The 21,316-nt window shown below is 37.2% G+C and overlaps 1 protein-coding gene across 31 annotated transcripts in view; it reads right to left on the bottom strand.

The window, feature by feature from the left end:
* The window catches only part of NRXN1 (neurexin 1), a 1,235,416-nt gene that overhangs the window by 10,101 nt on the left and 1,203,999 nt on the right, over positions 1-21,316 (bottom strand). For 18 of the 31 annotated variants that reach the window (XM_089327671.1, XM_089327664.1, XM_089327669.1 and 15 more), the window contains one exon: positions 20,436-20,523. In XM_089327671.1, coding sequence (XP_089183797.1) covers positions 20,436-20,523 — 88 coding nt within the window. The remainder of the gene's footprint in view (positions 1-20,435; positions 20,524-21,316) is intronic. The other 13 variants (XM_051842899.3, XM_089327670.1, XM_089327672.1 and 10 more) reach the window with 1 other exon arrangement.

Here is a 21,316-nt window from a genome sequence, read left to right as displayed (position 1 = left end):
AGTCATGTAAATGACATATTCCAGTGCCTTGTCACATAAGAGGAAGGAATGCATTTGTTGCTCTGTATAAAGACATTGAAAAAGTTAAATTTTGGGGCCCATGCGGTGGTGCAGCGGGTTAATGCCCTGGCCTGAAGTGTTCCTATCCCATATGGGCGTTGGTTCTACGGCCGGCTGCTCCACTTCCGATCCAGCTCTCTGCTATGGCCTGGGAAAGCAGAAGAAGATGGCCCAAGTCCTTGGGCCCCCGCACCTGCGTGGGAGCCCCAGAGGAGGCTCCTGGCTCCTGGCTTCGGATCAGCTCAGCTCCGGCTGTTGCGGCCAACTGGGGAGTGAACCAGCAGATGGAAGACCTCTCTCTCTCTCTCTCTCTCTGCCTCTCCTCTCTCTGTGTAACTCTGACTTTTGAATAAATAAATAAAATCTTTTTAAAAAAGAAAAAAATAAATATTTAAAATTTTAGCTTATCCTTAAGTTTACTGAGATAATTATCTCAAAACTTGACAGGAATGGAAGTGACCCTGATTGTGTATTCTCCCTTTGATAGGCCTGGGTACCGTGTCTGTGAAAGAACATTGTTTCCCAACAGAAATTAAATGAGAGTCAGCTAAGAATCGCCATGGGACAAACATGGTTCAGAGACATTGGGATATGGTACAAAGCAGAGAGAATTTCATGGTAGGTCTCACCTCATAGCAGCTCTTCTGATCTCCTCCATCCTTTTCTATTCTTCCCATTCTTCCCTCTCATCTCCTCGGGGCTCCCTCTCCCAGCTCCTGACTTATCCTTGAAGGTGACCCCCCAAATCAGGGTAAATGAGTATGGTCAGAACAGCAGGGGTGAGGATTCTGCCTCTTGGGGTTCATGCACTACTCAGCCAGGTGACAGGATATACTGTCAAATTCCTAACTTCAAAGCCCACTGTACAATAATTCTTCCTGGCAAAAATAGCTAAGGTTATTCTTTCACCAGAACAGTCTATAGGTTTTATGCTGACATTATTATTTTAAAATTTAATTTTCAAACTTTGTTTCTAGGTAAAACTATGCTTTATCAAAATATAATATTTCCGGGGCCAGTGCTGTGACGTAGTGGGCTAAGCCTCTGACTGTGGTGCCAGAATCCCATATGGGTGCTGGTTCTAGTCCTGGCTGCTCCTCTTCCAATCCAGTTCTCTGCTATGGCCTAGGAAGTCAGTAGAAGATGGCCCAAGTGCTTGGGCCCCTGCATCCATGTGGGAGACCTGGACGACGTTCCTGGTTCCTGGCTCCTTGCTTCTGATCAGCTCGGCTGTTGCAGCCATCTGGGTCTTGAACCAGTGGATTGAGGACATTTCTCTCTGTCTCTCCCTCTCTCTGTAACTCTACCCCTCAAATAAATAAATAAAATCTTTTTAAAAATGTAAAGAAAAACCATAATACTTCTTCACTAATGTAAAAAATCTTTGTTATGAAGATGGCAATAGGATGTACATAATTAAAAATTGTTTTATCGGTGTTCATTGTTTGTCCCTAGTCATCCATCATTATATGTTAACAGGAAAAATAAAACTCAGAGTCACTTTAGCAAGATGATTTAAGTAAAGCTGTAAAATAAGCATTTAAAAGGTAAATTCTGGGATATTAATAAAATTTTCCATTAAGATTTCACTTTGCATTGGAAAGCTTTTCATACCTTTGATTATTCTTTCTGAGATTGAAAACAGTAATAAAATATGGATATTAAAAAATGAAACTATTCTTTGAAATATTTTTTATTTTGTAAATTTTTTGATAAAATATAGTAGGTGTACATTTTGAGGGGGTATAATGCAGTATTTCAACAGATGTCTACAGCGCACACTGATCTAATCAGTCATTGGCATTTCCATTTCCTTATCTTCTGTTGTTTTCCTTCTGGTCTTTATACAGTCCTGTACATTATTGTGAGCCACAGTCATTCCGCTGTGCTGTGGAACAGAGCTTGTTATTTCTTTCTGTGTTTTGATGTCCATTTTCCAAATCTCATTCCACCTCCCCCATCCTTCCCAACCTCTAGTAATGACAGTTCTGAGTTCAGTTTGACTAAGAGAACTGCCCTTGATTTATCTTTTCACAATTCTGCATGTGAGAGGATGCTCAAAGTCTTAATTCCTGAGACACTGAATAAAGGGTTCGTGGATGGTGTAACCTTATATTTCCATTGATGAGTTTCCCAAGGCAGTAACGTGCCATCAGATGTTCCCTTTATCAAATTTCACTTTTATGTAACTATTTTGTGTACTTGAACGAGCTCTTCTCCCACTGTAATCTTATTTATGCTGTTTCCAAAGTTAGGTTTCAGGATAAGGTTGTAGTTTCCAGGAATTTTTCCAGACTGGTTCTAGTTCTTCACTATATGCTGTTAATGCATAATTATATCACCAACTGGTCTTATTTCTTCAATATAGACTGTTAATACATAGTTATGCCACCAATCATGAGTCTGTCACATCAAGGATGAAGCAAGTGTCAGTATATACTGATGACAATGAAAATAATTTGCTTTTGAATTTTGAGAAAAAGAATTGTTAGGAATTACCCATATTAAGAAATAGCTAATCATAAAACATATCAGTGGTAAAAAATGGAATGTGAGTTATAAATTTCAGATCAAGAGGGGTATATAATGAATCATAAAACCCTGTGGTGCTCATGAGGTATCATCTTGCTAGCTAAAATTGTTGGATATCCTGTCTCACATGGACTCCTTTAAAACACAATTGGCAAGATGCATTTATTGAATTTTTTCTAAGAGACTTTAACCAGTCTTTCTGCTTTTTATTATAGACTCAACTTAATTTTTAAATTTCTGTCTCTACATCATCTAGGAAGAACAAATTGTTTAAGATGATCTCAGTAGACAAGAGTTCTTTATGTTGTCTTAATAAATATGGACATTATTAAAATACTGTTCTCCTCTTGAAAATAGTTTCAGATTTAAAGTGGAAAATTTGACTTTTCTAGCACCCCGTTTCATGACTATTATGAAAAGGAAATTGAAATTGTAGCCTCCTGAGGTGTTGTGAATTGGGATTAGCACAGTTTTCCCCCCAACTCAAAAAAAAAAAAAGTTTTTTTGTGTGTGTGCTTCAATACAGCATAGACCAGAAGAAACAATTACAGTGTAATCACTCAAGGAAGAATGTCTAAATGTCACATTTCTGGGAAAGCAGGTACACATACGACGCACATTAATTTCAACTTATAGGTGGTTTTGTGAGGAGTAATGAGTGTCCTCCCCATTCTGATGCACAGACCTTCAGGTCAGAAAAGAAGCTTCATAGAGGACATGTCTGACACATCTTAGTTCTTCCCCAGTGACTTGGAGAATCAGAAATAACTTGGAAATCAATAAGCCTCTGCCATGGCTTCTTCATTGCTATTTTTCTTTGCTGCTTTCAAAACCACTAATGCACGTGTTGGAAAGGAAGGCCAGGGGCCACTGTTCTGAGATTGAGAGACTCATTATCTTCTCCAGGAATCTAAGATACTGTAATGAAGGGGATGCTAGGCCCACAAAAACTCATCATGTGCCTATAAAATAGATGGCCCCAAAGATAACAAGCTACTGCCTCATCTGTCACCACATGGAACAGAAAGGGCAATGGACAACCACATCCTATAAGACCGGTGACACCAAAAACAAGTAGCAAAGGAGCATACACATTCTCTCTCATACTGGGGGAAACCTTAAGATCATGACATGTGCAGAATCCTGTTTTGCAATTATTCTGCACATGATAAACTGTATGTCCACAGCTTAGTCATCTGCAAGCTTCAAAGACTTTTTTTTAATATTAGTGGAACATTTAAAAAAATTATTTGAAAGTCAGAGATACACAGAGAGAAGGAGAGGCAGAAAGAGAGAGAGAAAGAGAGAGAGAAAGAGAGGTCTTCCATCTGATGGTTCACTCCCCAATTGGCTGCAACGGCCAGAGCTGTGCAGATCCAAAGCCAGGAGCCAGGAACTTCTTCCGGGTCTCCCACGTGGGTGCAGGGGCCCGAAGAGTTGGGCCATCTTCTACTGCTTTCCCAGGCCATAGCAGAGAGCTGGACCAGAAGTGGAGCAGCCAGGTCTCGAACTGGCACCCATATGGAATGCTGGCGCTTCAGGCCAGGGCGTTAACCCCTGTGCCACAACACTGGCCCTGCTTCACAGAATTTTTTTGTGGTAACTGTATCATAGCTACCTACTCAAATTTGTCTTCTATTTTTCCTTAAAAGAGCTACAGTCATAATATTTTTGATGTATTCAAGTCTAACATATTTGTGTGTATGTGTATATATATATAATATATATATAAACATTATTCCTCCATACCTTGGTTCATATGACCCTTATCCTCTTGCCTGTATAAACAGTACTTATGCCTCAAGAGTTAGCTTAAATGCCCCATATTTCATGACATTTTCTCTACTACCCTCCTTCTGTCAACAAATACATAGTGAGCTATTGCTGTGTTCCAGGGTCTGTAGCAGGGCCTGTAGGTACAGCAGACAGCAAAACACATTTAGCATGCCCTCATGGTTCTTGAAATAAAATTAGGGAATAGATCTACCACTCAGTAAAACATAAAGTAACAACAGGGACATGTAACACGCAGGAAAACTATTACTCTAACACAGGAGCAGGGTAGAGGTTTCTTAGACTGGAGAGCCAGACACCTTTCTGAGTTTGTGATAATATCGGACTTAGAAAACAGGCAGAAAGTGAAATGGAAAGTGGGTAGAAAAGTCTCCTAATACAAAAGAGCAGCATGTGGAATGACTTCAGGGAAGGAGAAAGTTTTCTTTTCAGGAAGCAAACATAAGCCAGAGTGGCTGCAGCATAGTGAATTACTGGAGAAATGAGAAGACATTAGAAGACAGAAATGAAACTTATGACTCAGATTGCAGGCTATGGAATAAAACCATACACGAGATGATCAGCATATTTGGCCCCATAAATAATAATTTTATGTAGGAAAATTGTCATTAACAAAATAAAAATGCAAATGAAAAATGAAGGGAGAAACATTTATAATAACAAAGACTAAATACCTCTAAAATAAAAAGAACATACATCAACTGATATGAAAAAAGACATCAATTATAAGCGTGAACAAAAGTACACACAAGCAAGTGGAGGAAAGGAGATCTAAAAACAGGTAGAAATCTGATCTCTTTGTTTTTAGGAAATAATCTATTAACATCTATTAAAATTAAAAAATAAATTCACTTGGGTTAAGCCTCTACCTGTGATGCCGGCATTCTATATGGGAATTGGTTTGAGTTCCAGCTGCTCCAGTTCCAACCCAGATCCCTGCTAATATGCCTGGGAAAGCAACAGAAGACGGCCCAAGTTGTGTGCCCTTGCACTCAAATGGGAGACCTGGATGATGCTCCTGGCTCCTGGCTTCAGCCTTGCCCAGCCTCGGCTGTTTGCCGCCATTTGGGGAGTAAACCAGCAGACAGAAGATCTCTGACCCTCTCTGTCACTCATTCTCTCTGTAACTTTGCCTTTCAAACAAATTAATAAATGTTTGAATTTTTTCTGAACCATATGAGAATATTACATTATCAATTTTAGGAGGAATTCCATACGATCATGAAATCTTACTTAAATGCTTCTTTTCTATTAACTGTTCCCCTGTTTTCCAAACACTAATGAAAATTAAATATACTAGCTGAAAAGTGTATGCTTTCTAAGAGATAAAAGGAAAAATTTTTTTTAAGTTTATAAATTTTGGGGGGATGAGCTAGAGTGACAGTGGAAGAGACCTTTGATTTGAAAGAAAGTGAAGGTTCTGAGCAAGTAGGAGAAACTCAACAATGCAAATATTTTTCAAAATTTTTACTTCAATACTTTCTTAGTCATCACCTCCACAATGTCTTCAATAAAAGAGGTAAATTTGATATGGTTTTCATCTGGCCAGAAATCACTTAGCCTCTTCCTAGCAGAATTGGAATCAACGTGCTTCATGTGCAAAAACGACACCCAAGTTAGCTGCAGCTAACTTGCAGCGCTTGTCTCAATTCAGCTGAGTAGCGGCACAAGTTTCTAAGAAACTTTTGAGTACTGCTGCTATTAGAGCGAGAATTCTCATCAGTCAGATCAAATGCTCCATAATTCTTAGGCAGAAGAAAAGCCATAGAGGCCATAATTGAGAAAATCAGTTTAAAAGCTGGGAACCCAGAGACTCTGTATGATTTTTTCATGAAAATGTATTACATTTCAAAAAAAATGCAAGAGAAGCTATATTTTGAAATGTAGATGAGACTCTTTATTACTGATTTCTCTCCAACTAGGCTTCTTGATAGCAAAATAGCTTCTCTTCCTGGGAGCTCATTTAATCTAACACCCAGATTTTATATATATATATATATATATATATATATATATATATGTATATATGTATATGTATACACACACACACACACACCAGAAATCATTTTTCTTAAAATCTATTCCACTTTCATACATACAGAAATTTGAACAATCTATCTTTACTCAAACTCAGTAGATTCATTCCAATGAATTCTAAAGGTCTGGAGCCAGATACTTTGGAGAACCTGTTAATAGCACCAAAATTATATCTAAAGGAACAAGGAATGTGTGTGTGTGCCTGTGTGTGTGTGTGCGCACATATGAATATTGAGGCATTCCTTCCAATTCTCTCAAATGTTGCTAACTTGTCTCTTTTTATTATGGATTTAAAGGGAAAGCCAAGATTTTAAAGAGCCCCAGCATCACAATACCTTGGAGTTAACTTACTTAAGTGAATTGTATTATCAAAAGTATTTTTCTCAAATATTACATGGATTTATGCTTAGATGTTTTTAACATTATTTAATTTTAACTGATGCACAATATAGTTACTATGATTTCTGACTCAATGCAACATCTAAATTTCTTCTCTAATTTTACTTCATTAACAATTGTTACTTTTAGTAATTGTTAGTACATGACAGACATTGTGCTGTGTTCTTTGCACACATTATTAAACTGTCAAACTTGTTTTCCATTAACAGCGCTGGGGTATAAAGGTCTGAACATTACAGAAAAGTAAATCAAGTCTCACAGAGTTTAGGTACATCCAAATTTCAAACCCAGATCTGTCTATACCTATTACAGTTTGACACATTCAATAGATCTGCATTTAGGACTACAGACTGATTTGTTACTATTTCCTGTTTCATGTAAGAATGTTTAGCACTTTAGGTGGTTGGAGCAGCTGTCCAGTCTACCCCTTCCAGTCACATTCTGCCGTGTATCTGCTCTTTGCAATGGGTCCTGACATTCCCCCAGAATCTTAGAAAAGCAATGCACAATGGCAAAAAGAATATTGGACTAGGCATTAATCTAGTGAATTACACTGCCCCTAACCTCGTGAGTTGGCACTTGGAAATTCATTATTTCCTGCTATAACTTACTCATCAGAAAATATGATGGTGACACCAAAATAACGACCAACCACTGTCACTTCAAGGATCAGATCAGATAGGGGAAAAAATGTTGAAAGTTCTCAAGAAAGAAAGAGTGCTTTGAGTGAAAAGGTGACAGTCTGAATTTCATCCCTATGTGTTCCCCCACAAAACCAAATTATATCAGCACCTGTCCCAACAATTAGACAGTTCTGCAATGTAGACTGTACAACACGGCTCAGTCTGCTGTATCAGTGACCACCAAGGACATCAGACCCATGGGAATAGTTGTATTTAAAGACTTCCCTTTTGTGAACGGTGGTTCTGTGAATTCAGGCAGAAAAAATGGCTATTTACCTTAGGGAGTATGTGATGTGGTTTCAGGCCCTTAATTGGGTGCTACACCTGCAGCTCCTTTCTGGTTGTTTATTATTATTATTATTGTGAATGATTCTAAATTTAATGGATTAGTGCTTTCTGTCTCATATGTTTAGAATGAATGAAATTTTTTCCATAATTTCATCATGCTGATTTATATTTTTATGTGTCAAGGAATCCACTATCTAAGATCCTTCCTCCATAATAGCAGACAGCAAGGTTTATCATCTTGGAAATGGTAACTCTTCTGATTAAATTTTAGAGTTTCTTTCCAAAATTGTTGTTACTTCTTCTCCTTCTTTTTTTCCCTAGTCTGGAGTTCCTCTCTGAAGCAGAGTTCTGCTACAGAGTTGGGTGCTGGGTCCTAGGTGTACCACTCCTCAGACAGGTGTTTATTGAGCACTGATTGAAGCACAAGTCATTCTGTGTAATGGGGCAGTGTGCAGTTTTCCCAGATCTATTCACTTTGGGTGATCACTTTTATATCCCTGTCATGAAGCTGTTGTCTCAATTTACTTTGTGTAAAAAGACCATCTTCTCTTTGGTAGAAGTGCAGTGACTATTGGACAGCTTTTTCTCTGAGTCCACTGGAAGGAATATCAAGCCTGGAATTAGGAAGTACAGAAGACCAGACCTCTACCATGGGAGAAGGGCTAGTGTGGATGGGCATGCCTAGTAAGACAGTAGCCTTCCCAGAATACTCTGGAGTGTCTTAGGAGGAAGAACAAAGGGATTAAAAGTACAATCAAGGCAGTTAATTATTCATTTTCTGGAAAGCTCAATGGGGCAGAGGGCTAATTTTTTCCCTCCAAAATAAGAATACTAGATGACGTGTGTCCTTCTCCCACTACAGCAACCTAAATGTATTCAGCAGAAGCGCCAGTCTTCCATTACTGGCTTCATAGTGGTTATTGGGAAATAGCTCAGAAAACTTCCTACATGTTTAAGTGCCAATTACTAATATTTCCCCTTCTTGACCGTGCATAGATTTATTTCCCTTTGTGATATGGTGTATTCCTTGGTTAATTTTCTAGTACTATTCATAAAAGTTAAATTATATTATCCAAGTGTTTATACAGTAGACTATGCTGAATGCTATATATATATATATATATATATATAGTACTATATTATATATAAAGCTTCATTTTTACCAACACAACATCATGAGTATTTAACATCATTCATGTAATTTGTACATGGAAAAATTGAGATGAGAGAGGCTCAGTAATTTGCTTCTGATGATAGAGTGGATGACAGAGTTGAGACTTGAACTCAGATGTGATCTTTCAAGTTTACTCAATTACACAAAAGATTATAGTATGTGCTCATGGATGTAGTAACAGTAGTCCTTCTGTTTCTCCTGATTTTGTTTGTTTAAATGTATGTGTTGGCCACTGGCTCTACTGCCATCTTTAATCCATCATTCTTTAATAAAACACCCTTATCTTTTCTATTTTATTATCAATGCCCAGCTTCTTTTAACACTCTGTAAATGGGAAGGAGCTATTAATGATAAATGAGCTAATCAACATGCCAGTGTTGAAATGAGATTGTAGGCTAAAGCCAAATGTAGCATTCACTGCTCCTGCTCCTTGGAGCACATGGGCCAACAATGAAAGCATGTTTGCTGCCCAAGAAGGAAACATGGCCAGCAGAGTAGAAGTAAGAATATGTTGGCTTACCTCTGATATCATCTGAAGAAATGCAATTAAATAAGATACCAAGAAAACTCTACAAGAAACCCATGTCATTATCAAAAGAGGTATTTGACACAAATTATAAGAGAACATGACTTTATTCTTCCCAGACTTCATGTTTTCATAAGAGACAGACTGAACCTATATTTTTCTAAACCTATACTATATTTCTCCCTTCAAGGTTGGTGAATATTTTACAGGATATAAATACATCTCATTGTCTCTTTCCAAAGCACAACAGGACATGTGTCACATTTTAGAAAGGCTTTTATGGTATTTTAGCACTTTGTATTAAAGACGTGTGATGTGAAACCGATTATAAATGCCTTAAGGCTGGATACATGTAGGCTGCCTTAAAACTTATTCTGAGTCATTACTGAACAGATTTTTCTTTTACTTGTTGTAGGAGGATTCTGTATTAGCAGCCATCTATTTTTAACCGACTTTCAAGTAAATGCATAATCTAACTCACTAAAACTCACATGCTAAGCAGCCAGTCATATATTAGTGAAGACACTTTAATAGTACCTATTCTCTTTAAAAACAAAATTAACTGTGTTCATTTTTCACTGGGATCTAATCTGCATGCCTTGTGAGGGATCTCATACAAGACATAATTATGCATTCAAAGGGGCAAAATCAATACTACTAGCAGTAGGCCCTCCACCTATCCTTAGATTTCTCATAATTATCTGTCAAACCCTTTGTATGTGCCACTCTGCTAAGCACTCAGTATGCATCCTCCTTTTGCAATGTCATAACATATTCTCATAATCTATTTTACAAACTCGGAAACCGGACATCAAAAATATTAAGCAACTTTCTCAATACCAGCAATGGGCTGCATCTTGAAATGGTTGTATCTTATTCCAAAGTCCTGGCCATCACTACTATTCACTTCCTTTTGCATATCAAAATTCTTACAAAATGTTGTAGAAGTTTCCTAAAATATGGCAAGGATCCATCTCATTATATTGTGAACCCAAAGGTCACAGAAGGGTCAAAATAGTTCAGGTTAATTAAAATCTATTGTACTCTGAACAAAACAAAAGCACCTCTTGTTTACTAATTTGTTTATTGCTCATCTCTTGCTATGAATCAATTTTAGTGCATGAAAACTGGTTGCTGGGAAAGTTGACCTCAGATGACCAAACTACAGATATCTTAGTCCCTTCCCCTAAAGCCTGTGCTCTGAACTGCTTTGGAATAATGTAATTCCAATTCTTTTCCTGTCCCTTGGAAATGTAAAGATTTTAAAAATCTCTTGCTAGTTTTATAATTCAGCACTGTTTTGATCAAAGGCCTATAAACTGTAACACGACTTTCAAGGAATAGAGCCACTGTCTCCCACTTTGAGCGGGAAGGGAAGGAGTCTAACGTTGGTGGGCTTCTGCTTCAAGTCACAGAAGTACCTAAGGTCATGAGGCAAGGAGATTATCAAAAGAGAACATTTTTCCTTTTCAGGAATCTAATTTGCAACACAACTGCCCACAAATAATTCCATCCCAGTCCTTAACAATTCACCAGCAAATTTTGTTCAACAGCCAGTTAGCAAAACCAAGGATGAATTCTGATCTCCTTTTCCTATTACAGTAATATCAAAAAAATCTTCCTAGACTGTTTAACTTTATTTCATGTAATTTTTATTGACATCATTGTCCTTGGAAAAGCAGGGGAAAACTAAGAAGGATATCTGATGTTTGTCTTCTGTTTGAACCATACTATTATAATATTTATTTTTATCCCAACATTCTAGAAGATTAAATTGTTACAGATGAAAGAAACTCCTGTGCCAACATGTTGCACCCTGAAAGCCAACTTGTGCATTAGTGGCCAGACTCCAGCTGCCTGATGCTGCACCCTACTGATTAGAGGGGCCCTCGGCCTGACTCTTCCCACCTGGTACTTAGGAGATGCTCTAGACTTTCCCCTAAGTGGGACACTCATTACAGCTGTTTTTCTGGCTGCAGCTTAAAATCCTCCATTTTAACAGCAATGTGTTGGCTATTAGGGGCTAATTAAACTCACTTTTGAATAATGACATAATAAATAGCCCAAAGTTAAAAGTAGAATAAATTATCATCTAAACAGTCTCTAAAATATGATCAAATAAGTTATATATTCTTTGAAATGATTGTGAGTACTTATTTAATGAAAAGGTGCAGCTTGTTCAATATACATATCTTTATTCCTAATATGGTTAATGCGATCAATTTAATAGAAATCCTTTGGTATTTTCTCAAACAGCACACAGGAAAAAAACACTCAAAATTGCATGGTAATTGTAACAAATTTACCCTAATGAATAGTAATTCATGTAAAGGACCTTTTGCCATCAAATCTAAATTTCTGCCTAAGGATTATTTAAATGAACATCTTAAAAATGAATCCTATAGTTATGAGGTGCCCAAATTTTAGAGGAACGACTTTCTACATTCCTGGACGCTAAAGACCCATGTTTACTAGAGAGCTCACTAACTACCTCGTATTTCACTAAGGAAATTAATCTTTTGAACCTCATTATTTCTGAAAATATTCCATAGTGTCGTAAAACTATGAAATAGGATGTTTGTAAAGGACTAAGAATAATGATGAGCACAGGATAAATCTTCACTAAATACTAATTATTATTGTTATCTATCAATGTTCATGTAATCTGAACCCTGACCAATATGATTCAACTGATTGGGAATCAAGAGCCGACCTTTGAGTTGCTGTAAAGATCACCTCATTTCCATTGGTTCTAGCAGTGTTTAAGAGATGTCATAAAAAGCGGGTGATCCTTTTTTCTATTTTTTCTTTTATTTATGTATTTTTTAAGGTGAACAAATTTAATGCATTTCATAATAACAAATTTAGGAGCAGAATGATATTTCCCACTCTACCCATTTCCTTACTTTCTCATTCTTCCTTTTAATTTTTACAATGATATACTTTCTGTTTATTTTATACATATAAGATTCACCCTACACTAAGTCAAGAATTCAACAAATACTAAGGAGAGAAAGAAGGAGGAAGAGGTGCATGAGGAGGAGGAGGAGGAGGAAAAAGAGAAAAAAAGAGAAAATGGTTGGTGTGCAGGGATGGCTCAATGTACGAAAATCAATAAATTTGATACCTCACATTAAGAAACTGAAGAAAAAAAATATATGATTTCCTCAATAGAGAAGGAGAAAGCATTTGATAAAATACAACATTTTTCATGATAAAAAATGTAAGCAAATTGGGAATAGAGGAAACACTACTCAACACAATCAAGGCAAAATAAGACAAACTTACAACCAGCATCACATTGAATGAGGAAAAGTTGGAAGCATTCCCACTGAGATCCAGAAAACGATAAGGAATCCCACTTTCACCATTGCTATTCAATATAGTCCTGGAAATTTTAGCCAGGGCCATTAGGCAAGAAAAAGAAATCAAAGGGATATAAATTGTAAAGGAAGAAGTTAAACTAGCCCTGATCACAGATTACATGATTCTATATATAAGAAAATCAAAAGGCTCCACCAAGAGACAATTTGAACTCATAAAAGAGTTTGATAAATTTGCAGGATATAAAATTGACACACAAAAATCAACAGCCTTTGTATATATAGACATAGTCAGATATATACAGAGAAAGAACTTGGAAGATTAATCCCATTCACAATAGCTATACAAATCTAAATACCTTTGAATACATTTAACCAAGGTGGTGAAAATATGATGAACATTATAAAACATTAAAGAAAGAAGTAGAAACAGACACACAACAATGCAAAAATCTTCAATATTCATGGATTGGAAGACTTAATAACATCAAATGTCCATACTACCAAATGCAATTTACTGATTCAATGCAATCCCAATCAAAATACCAATGATATGCTTCTCAGATCTAGAAAAAAATACCAAAGTTCACAGAGAAACACAAGAGATCCTGAATGGCTAAAGTAATCTTACACACACACAAAAAGCTGGAGGCATCACAATATCAAATTTCAAGATATTCTACAGGGCAGTTATAATCAAAACAGCCTGGTACTTGCACAAAAACAGACATGTAGACCAATGGAACAGAATAGAAATTCTGGAAATCAATCCATATATCTTTAGCTAACTAATCTTTGGCAAATTAGCTAAAATCAATTGCTGGAGAAAGGACAAGTCTCTTTTTTAACAAAAAGTTCTGGGAAAATTGGATCTCCATGTGCAGAAGTATCAAACAAGACCCCTACTTTACACCTTATATAAAAATCAACTCAAAATGGATCAAGGATCTCAATCCATGACCTGATACCATCAAAGTAGTAGATGATAAATTGGGGAAAGTCTGCAAGATGTTGACATAGGCAATGATTTCTTGGAAAAGTCCTCAGAAGCACAGGCAATCAAAGCTAAAATAGTCAAATGAGAGCACATCAAGCTAAGAAGCTTCTATATTATAAAGCAAATACTCAATAAAGTGAATAGGCAACTGACAGAATGGGAGAAAATATCTGTTAACTATGCAACTGATAAAGGAATAATATCCAAAATCTATAAAGAGCTCAAGAAACTTAATAAAACAATCAAGTTAAGAAATGGGCAAATGACTTGAACAGACATTTTGTCATGAGAGGAAATTCAAAACACCAACAGATACCTGAAAAAATGCTCAGAATCACTAGCCATCATGGAAATGCAACTCAAAACCTCAATGAAGTTTAACGTCTCTCCATGTAGAAAGTCTCATAGAAAAATCAACAAACGCTAAGTACTGGCAAAGATGTAGGGGAAAAGGTTCCTAATCCACTGTTGGTAGGAAAGTAAACTAGCACAGCCATTAGAACTACCTTATTACCCAGCCATCCTACTCCTGGAATTAATCCAAATGAAATAAAATCCGCATATGAAAGAATTATTTGTACCCCCATGTTTACTACAGCTCAATTCACAATAACTAAGTTATGGAATCAACCCAGATGTCCATCAACCAATGACTGGATACAGAAAATGTTGTATATATACACTATGGAATACTACTCAGCCATAAAAGAGAATGAAATCCTGTCTTTCTCAACAAAATGGAAACCATTATACTTGGCAAAATAAGCCAGTCCCCAAAAGACAAATATTATGTTTTCCTGATCTGTGGTAACTAACGGAGTACAAGAAAAATGTAATTTATATGAGCAAAATTGACATTTTGAGGTTTGATGATTGATTACAGCCCTTGTTTCTACTGATCCTTTTCTTCTCCTGTGACTAAACAGATAATTTACTATTCAATGGGCCTTTTATTTCCCTAGACAAGAGTTTCAGGGATTTGGCAGTGGCTCAATATTCTAATAGCTACCCAACCCACCTCCAACATGCATGCACACACACTCACAGAGCACTGACATATTATTCATAGTATTGTAATTTACATAGTATCGCTAGCTCTTCCTAAATAGGGCTTAGGAAATAGGAAACTGTGTCTGTTCTCTTAATAACAAATGACAAATTGGAATTATTCATTAGGAAGCTCCTACATCAAAGAGGGCGATAATCTTCATTTATGATTGCAGATATCAACATAAAAATTATCTGTTTAAAACTCCTTCAAGAGTTTTTTCAAAGAGTTCTATTTAGAAGACAGCTCCCAAACTAGGATGTCCTGAGATAATTAAAGGCCATGTTGGAATTTATATGGTTTTTTCAGTGTTGCTATTTTTTCAATTTACAAAGTGAACCTTAAATGTAAGATTACCAAAAAAATATTTTTTACCAAAAGTTGTGTTCATGTGAATAAAGTAAGCTTCGGAAATTTTTATGTAAATTTTTATGATACAAAGAATTGGAGCATTAAACACTCATATAAAACTTAGTATAAGCAAAGTATTATTCTATTAAATGCTTTATATGTTAACTCATTTATTCCAACAACCATATCTTTTGGCTGATGGAAAAGCACAGAAGGTACAAATATTATTTGAGAAACTGTGATGGAAAGGTCATCCATCTGTCATGTGTCTAGGTAGTTTAAATCAATCATTTAGGACAAGGGTGGTCTGTGACCTAGTTAACAATGGTTGCTTCAGATCTTTACCTATTGGCTAAGAGTCAGGGCTCAATTAGCCTTCCACAATTGCATGTACACCCTTTTATATTCTAAAAAAACTAATTTATATCCATGTGAAGTTAGAATCCAATGCTATTTGCATAGCACAGAGTGGTGGGAATCAAGTATAATTGTGTTCCATGTGTTCGCACCCAGGGGCCTGTCCCTGATCCAGTCTCAACATGTACAGTTCTCATCAGGAGGCCTGAGTGGTATCATCAGTTGTCCACCAATTTCCAGCCAGGAAAAGTAACAGAATTATGTAAACAGGGAAAAAATAGCTTGAATATTTTTTATATAACTAAACTGAGAAAAAGCAAAGCTCCCATTTGTATTCTACATTTAGAAGGACATTGCAAAATAAGTGTCTTAAGTACATGCTTTTTAATTATTGCAACAACTCTTACAAATAGCTGATATTTTAGTGTGAAAGGTAAATAACCTGATCATCAGAAAAAGAAACTAAGATCGACAGCATATGGGACAGAATGAAGGATATCTGTCAGAATTTAAATAAAAAGTATAAGCTTTCCATTTTTCCTCTTACAACTTAGCACAGCAGTGGATGTGGAGTAAAATTCAATAAAACCTGGTCAGTGGTGAAACTGGCAACACCGCAGAGGTACAACTTTCCTCTTCGTTAGGAGTTTTGAATGAAGCCACACATTAATTCAAATTTATCAAACAGCTGATTAAAAAGTATACTTACTGGTCCTTAAAAAGAAGCTAAAGTTCCCTTTTGTTTCCCATTAACAACCTTAAGATGACTTCTAAATCATGAGCATGCTGATTTCCAAAGAAAGAGCCATTTTTAAGGTGGGGCAAGGTCAGAGTGATAAGAAAACTTATATGTAAATATGCAGGAAGGGTGAAGTATCAGGAAGATTTGGGCAACTCACCTATAAAAATACTCATGCATCTCTTTGCAAAGATTTCCGTTCACTTGGTTAAGGCGTAGCAAGTACACACAGCAGATATATCCATTTCTGCATTCACCTCAATGTTACTTTTCTATAAAGTCAGTTTCCCCAAATAAGAATAAATGATATTCAGAATGAATTTTATAACAATCTAACAATATCATGTTATGTGTCTAGGTAGTTTAAATCAATCATTTAGGACAAGAGTGGTCTGTGACCTAGTTAACAATGGTTGCTTCAGATCTTTACCTATTGGCTAAGAGTCAGGACTCAATTAGCCTTCTACAATTGCATGTATACCCTTTTATATTCTAAAAAAACTAATTTATATCCATGTGAAGTTAGAATCCAATGCTATGTGCATAGCACAGAGTGGTGGGAATCAAGTATAATTGTGTTTCATGTCTAATGATATCAGGAAAAATAATTATTCTCCATATTACTTTATATTTGTATTCAAAATGAATAGCAAGTGGAAAAAAAGAGGTTTAAGCAAACCAATACATTAAAGGAACGAAGATCTGCACGGAAAAACCTATCATGAAAACAGTATTAAGATGTAAACAGGATGAAAACTAAATCTCTAGTCCTTAAAAAAAGTCGAAAAACAGACCAAAAATATCTTATGAACTAACATTTTTTTTGGAAGCTGTCACACAAAGAAGCAAGCCCACCAAAAAGGGCAGTTCCACATGAAGCTTTAAGGAAGTGCATAGACAAAGGAACCACACGGAGTTAGATAGAAAATAACACTACATAAAGAGATTTGACTTAGAAAATGTAGTATAATGCAATGTAAAAAAGGAAACCATTCATGACATAAACCAGTTATGACCAGGAGAGGCAAGCTCACAAAACAAGCTTATAGCAAAAGACCACATGTATGCAACAGAATTTGAAGTACATGTCTTAATGGGAATCATGAATTGAAAATTGAGAGAGGAAGGAAACATTGAAGAGGAGGATAAGAAATTACACCAGGCTCAGTAGAAGACTGCTAAAGGGTTTGTAAGAAGAGATTCAGTAGTTGCTGTACTTGTACTTTGGGCAAGAGATTGGTGCAGAGAACAGAAGTAAACTTTTATAGGGCACTTCCACCCAAGGAGCAAGACAAACAGGATTCCTGCTTCATGGAGTTACCTTCCACGGGGAACACAGGCTCTGCATTAATGAACTCATAAATGATAAGAAACACAATTCTTTCAGATATAAGGGTAGTAAAGAAAACAGAGGGGGCAGCCCTGAGTTGTAGTAGGTAAAGCCGCCGCCTGTGGCACTAGCATCCCACAGAGGGGCCAGTTCAAGTCCTTGGTGCTCCACTTCTAATCCAGGCCCCTTCTAATGCACCTAGAAAATCAGTGAAAGATGGCCCAAGTCCTTGGGCCCCTGCACCTATGTGGGTGACCCAGAAGAAGCTCCAGGCTCCTGGCTTTCATCTGGCCCAGCTCTGGTCATTGTGGCCAACTGGGAAATGAATCAGCTGATGGAAGGTCTTTCTTTCTGTCTCTACCTCTCTCTCTGTAACTCTGACTTTCAAATAAATAAAATAAATCTAAAAAAAAAAATTGCTGAAAAGGGCCAGCACTGTGGCGTAGAGAGTAAAGCTGTCACCTGGATGCTGGTATCCCATATGTGTGCCAGTTGGTGTTCTGTCATCTCCATTTCTGATCCAGCTCCCTGTTAATGGCCTTAGAAAGCAGTGGATGATGGCCTGAGGACGTGGGCACCTGGCATCCAGTTGGGAGACCAGTAAGAAGCTCCTGGCTCCTGGTTTTGGGGTGGCCCAGCACTGCCATTGCAGCCTTCTGAGGAGTAAACCAGTATGGAAGATCTCTCTTTTTCTCTGTCTCCTAATCTCTCTCTGTAACCATGACTTTCAAAATAAATAAATAAATAAATAAATGTTTTTTAAAAATACTGCCAAAATCAATTACCCTCAAGAAAATACTAACTGGGGGGCCGGTGCTGTGGTGCAGTAGGTTAATCCTCTGCCTGCAGTGCTCGTGTCCCATATGGGCGCCGGTTCTAGTCCCAGCTGCTCCACTTCCTATCCAGCTCTCTGCTATGGCCTGGAAAAGCAGTGGAAGATGACCCAAGTCCTTGGGCTCCTGTACCCACATGGGAGACCTGAAAGAAGCTCCTAGTTCCTGGTTCCTGGCTTTGGGAATGGCGCCGGTCTGGCTATTGCGGCTATTTGGGGAGTGAACCAGCGGATGGAAGACCTTTCTGTCTCTCCTTCTCACTGTCTGTAACTCTACCACTAAAACAAACAAACAAACAAAAAAAATCACCACTAATTGGAAAAACAAAATCAACTACAAACCTCCCTTTGCCTATCCCCTACATGCACCAGTACTTGCAGGAAGATATAAAAGATGAGATAAAACAGAACATCTTGGTATCTTGGTGTGAGAAATTAACACAACAAAAGCTGGATGTGTGAGCATAAATGAAATGCAAAAAGGTGGAGGAATGAGGGTGGAGGAATGCAGTGAGATGGGAGTGACATACTATAATGACAAAAATGCAGTTACTTTTTTTTGAAAACACAAAGAAACACAAAGAAACACAAAGTGAGAATGTCAATGAAACAAAGGCAGGATCTTGGCCAAAGGCCCAGGCTGGTGTCATAAAGTGACCATACATGTCTAGACATCCAGTAGAGAATAGCTATAGCAATCAATGAGCTAGGGGAATCGGCCTGGTGATCAGCAGACACCTAGGCATTGTGTATGGCAGATGATTCTGGGGGCTGGGAGCCTTGAATGGTGCCATGGAGACCCGGGAGAGAGGATGGGAGCATGAACAGCCTTGATTCCCAAAACTCTGTTCTGCTGAGATAACTGAAGTCTCTGCTCCTCTCTGGCAGCTGCCCTATCAGTGCTGAGAGGTAGGAGCCCCCATCAGTCAGAGAAGTGATGTTCAAGAAAAGAGGCAGGGTACCCATCCTGCAGTGTTCCATACCCAGATAACAGAATGACAAGGTTTACTTCAAAGTGCTATTCTTCACAAGAATGAAAATTAGTTATTGTGACTCGGAGTTCTCCTGGGGTTCATGGTGACACTGTGAGAGTCTGTGGACTAGTCGACAGTGTTAGTCTGCATCTACTTCACTAGTTTTGCTAACATAAACAAGAAAATTACTGAATTTTAAGAAATATCATTGTATAAAGAAAACTAATGGAAATGCTCCTGATACTTGGTCTTACAAATATTTGGAATCACTCCAGGACATGAGCCATTCATTTGCAGTGGTCACAGCCACAACCTAATGGTATAAGGGCTGTATAGAAACAATATTTATATGTTAGTCATATCAGATGAGATGTAAACATATTATAAAGAAGGAGGAAAAATTATGCATCATCTAGAAGTAAAATGCATCAGCTTTCATTTTAGGGAAACCTGGTACTACTCAAATACTTAGCTATTAAATGTATCAAGGACTCTACCTGCTGTTTGTTTTACTACGGCCATAATACTCTCACTTCCGAAATTCAGAAATATATCACTTAAGATAATTTGCTAGCAGAGTGAGTAGTGGGGACTTTTTGTCAGCTGAAAGGTCAAATAATTTTCCACAATGCGATGCAATTTTTTAGCCTTACAATTTTGCTCTAAGTGACCCAAGGGAAAGCCCATTAAACTGTTATACACAAAAATTATGTTGTGAGCTAAGGGAAAGTGAACAGTAAGGTAGCAGGCCTGGATATTGTTCCCAATCACTTTTTCCAAAATACATATTCTTGTTGCCCTTTGTTTTTAATTTTTTCCCCATAAATGTGAGATATCGTTGTCTATGTAAAATGTAAAATATCCTTGTCACACAATGAACCATTGTAGGATAGATGAGCCTTATACCTATCATGGAAGACTCTCTCAAGGAAAATAGCATGCAACAAAATTTACAATAAAGCCAAGGAAGTAAGAAAAAAAGTCGACTAACCTAACCCACCTGAGCTCGGCTCACAGGGGTCAATATCCTCGTCATCGCTGGGACACTCTGCCGAGGCCACAAGAATGTCATCTGTGGTCTGTGGAAGAAGCACATTTAGTGGATTAATTCAAAGGTCCAACACAGCCCCTCATCTATGAAATACAGTTCATATTGACCTCACAAAGCTGAGAAAACAAACTCAATATTTCCTATACCAAAGATGCAGAGCTTCAGTGTATGAACTTATATTACAACCCCCATGGAAGCATGTGCATATTTGTAAACCTCAATTACACTTATCAATTTTACATGAGGATAGAGTAATGGTGACAGTAAACTTGCAGATACTCATCCATTCAATTGCAGAGAAGCTGCATCCAGTAGCATACACATGTTTGAAACAACCTGGCAGAAACGGATGATTTGAAATTTATTACAGCCCCAGAGTGCTACAATGTATGCATCAGTGGGCTTTATGTAGTTCTTGTACTTGGGTTCCTAAAAGCAGAACAGCCATAATCTTTTATATTCACGACCAGGTAGAGTCTGATGAATCTTTGAGATATAGTTGTCATTTTTAGGAGACATAGGTTAAGTAGAGAATTAGTTGAATCATTCAGTGATGACCAAGGGGAAGCAAATTTAGTTCATGTAAGAAGCTTTCACACACAAAACTCCTTTTTTTAATGTTCACATAGAAGGTATTATCTCTCCATTGTCCTTTTCATCATTAAAGTTTTCCACAAGAAATGAAAAGTGTATTTGGAGTCGGGTTGTGGAAAGGTGAAGTATTCTCTGTGACATTATAGTTGCTTCACTGCACTGATAGCAAAAAAAAAAAAAAAAAAAAACAACAAAAAAAAAAAACAAAAAAAACTATTATAGTGATA

This window comes from Oryctolagus cuniculus, chromosome 2 (assembly GCF_051225735.1).
Source record: "Oryctolagus cuniculus isolate XC-2025 breed Fujian yellow rabbit chromosome 2, ASM5122573v1, whole genome shotgun sequence".
Lineage (NCBI taxonomy): Eukaryota > Metazoa > Chordata > Mammalia > Lagomorpha > Leporidae > Oryctolagus > Oryctolagus cuniculus.
The sequence above is the reverse complement of the archived record's forward strand: the minus strand, read 5'-3'. Positions and strand labels throughout refer to the sequence as shown.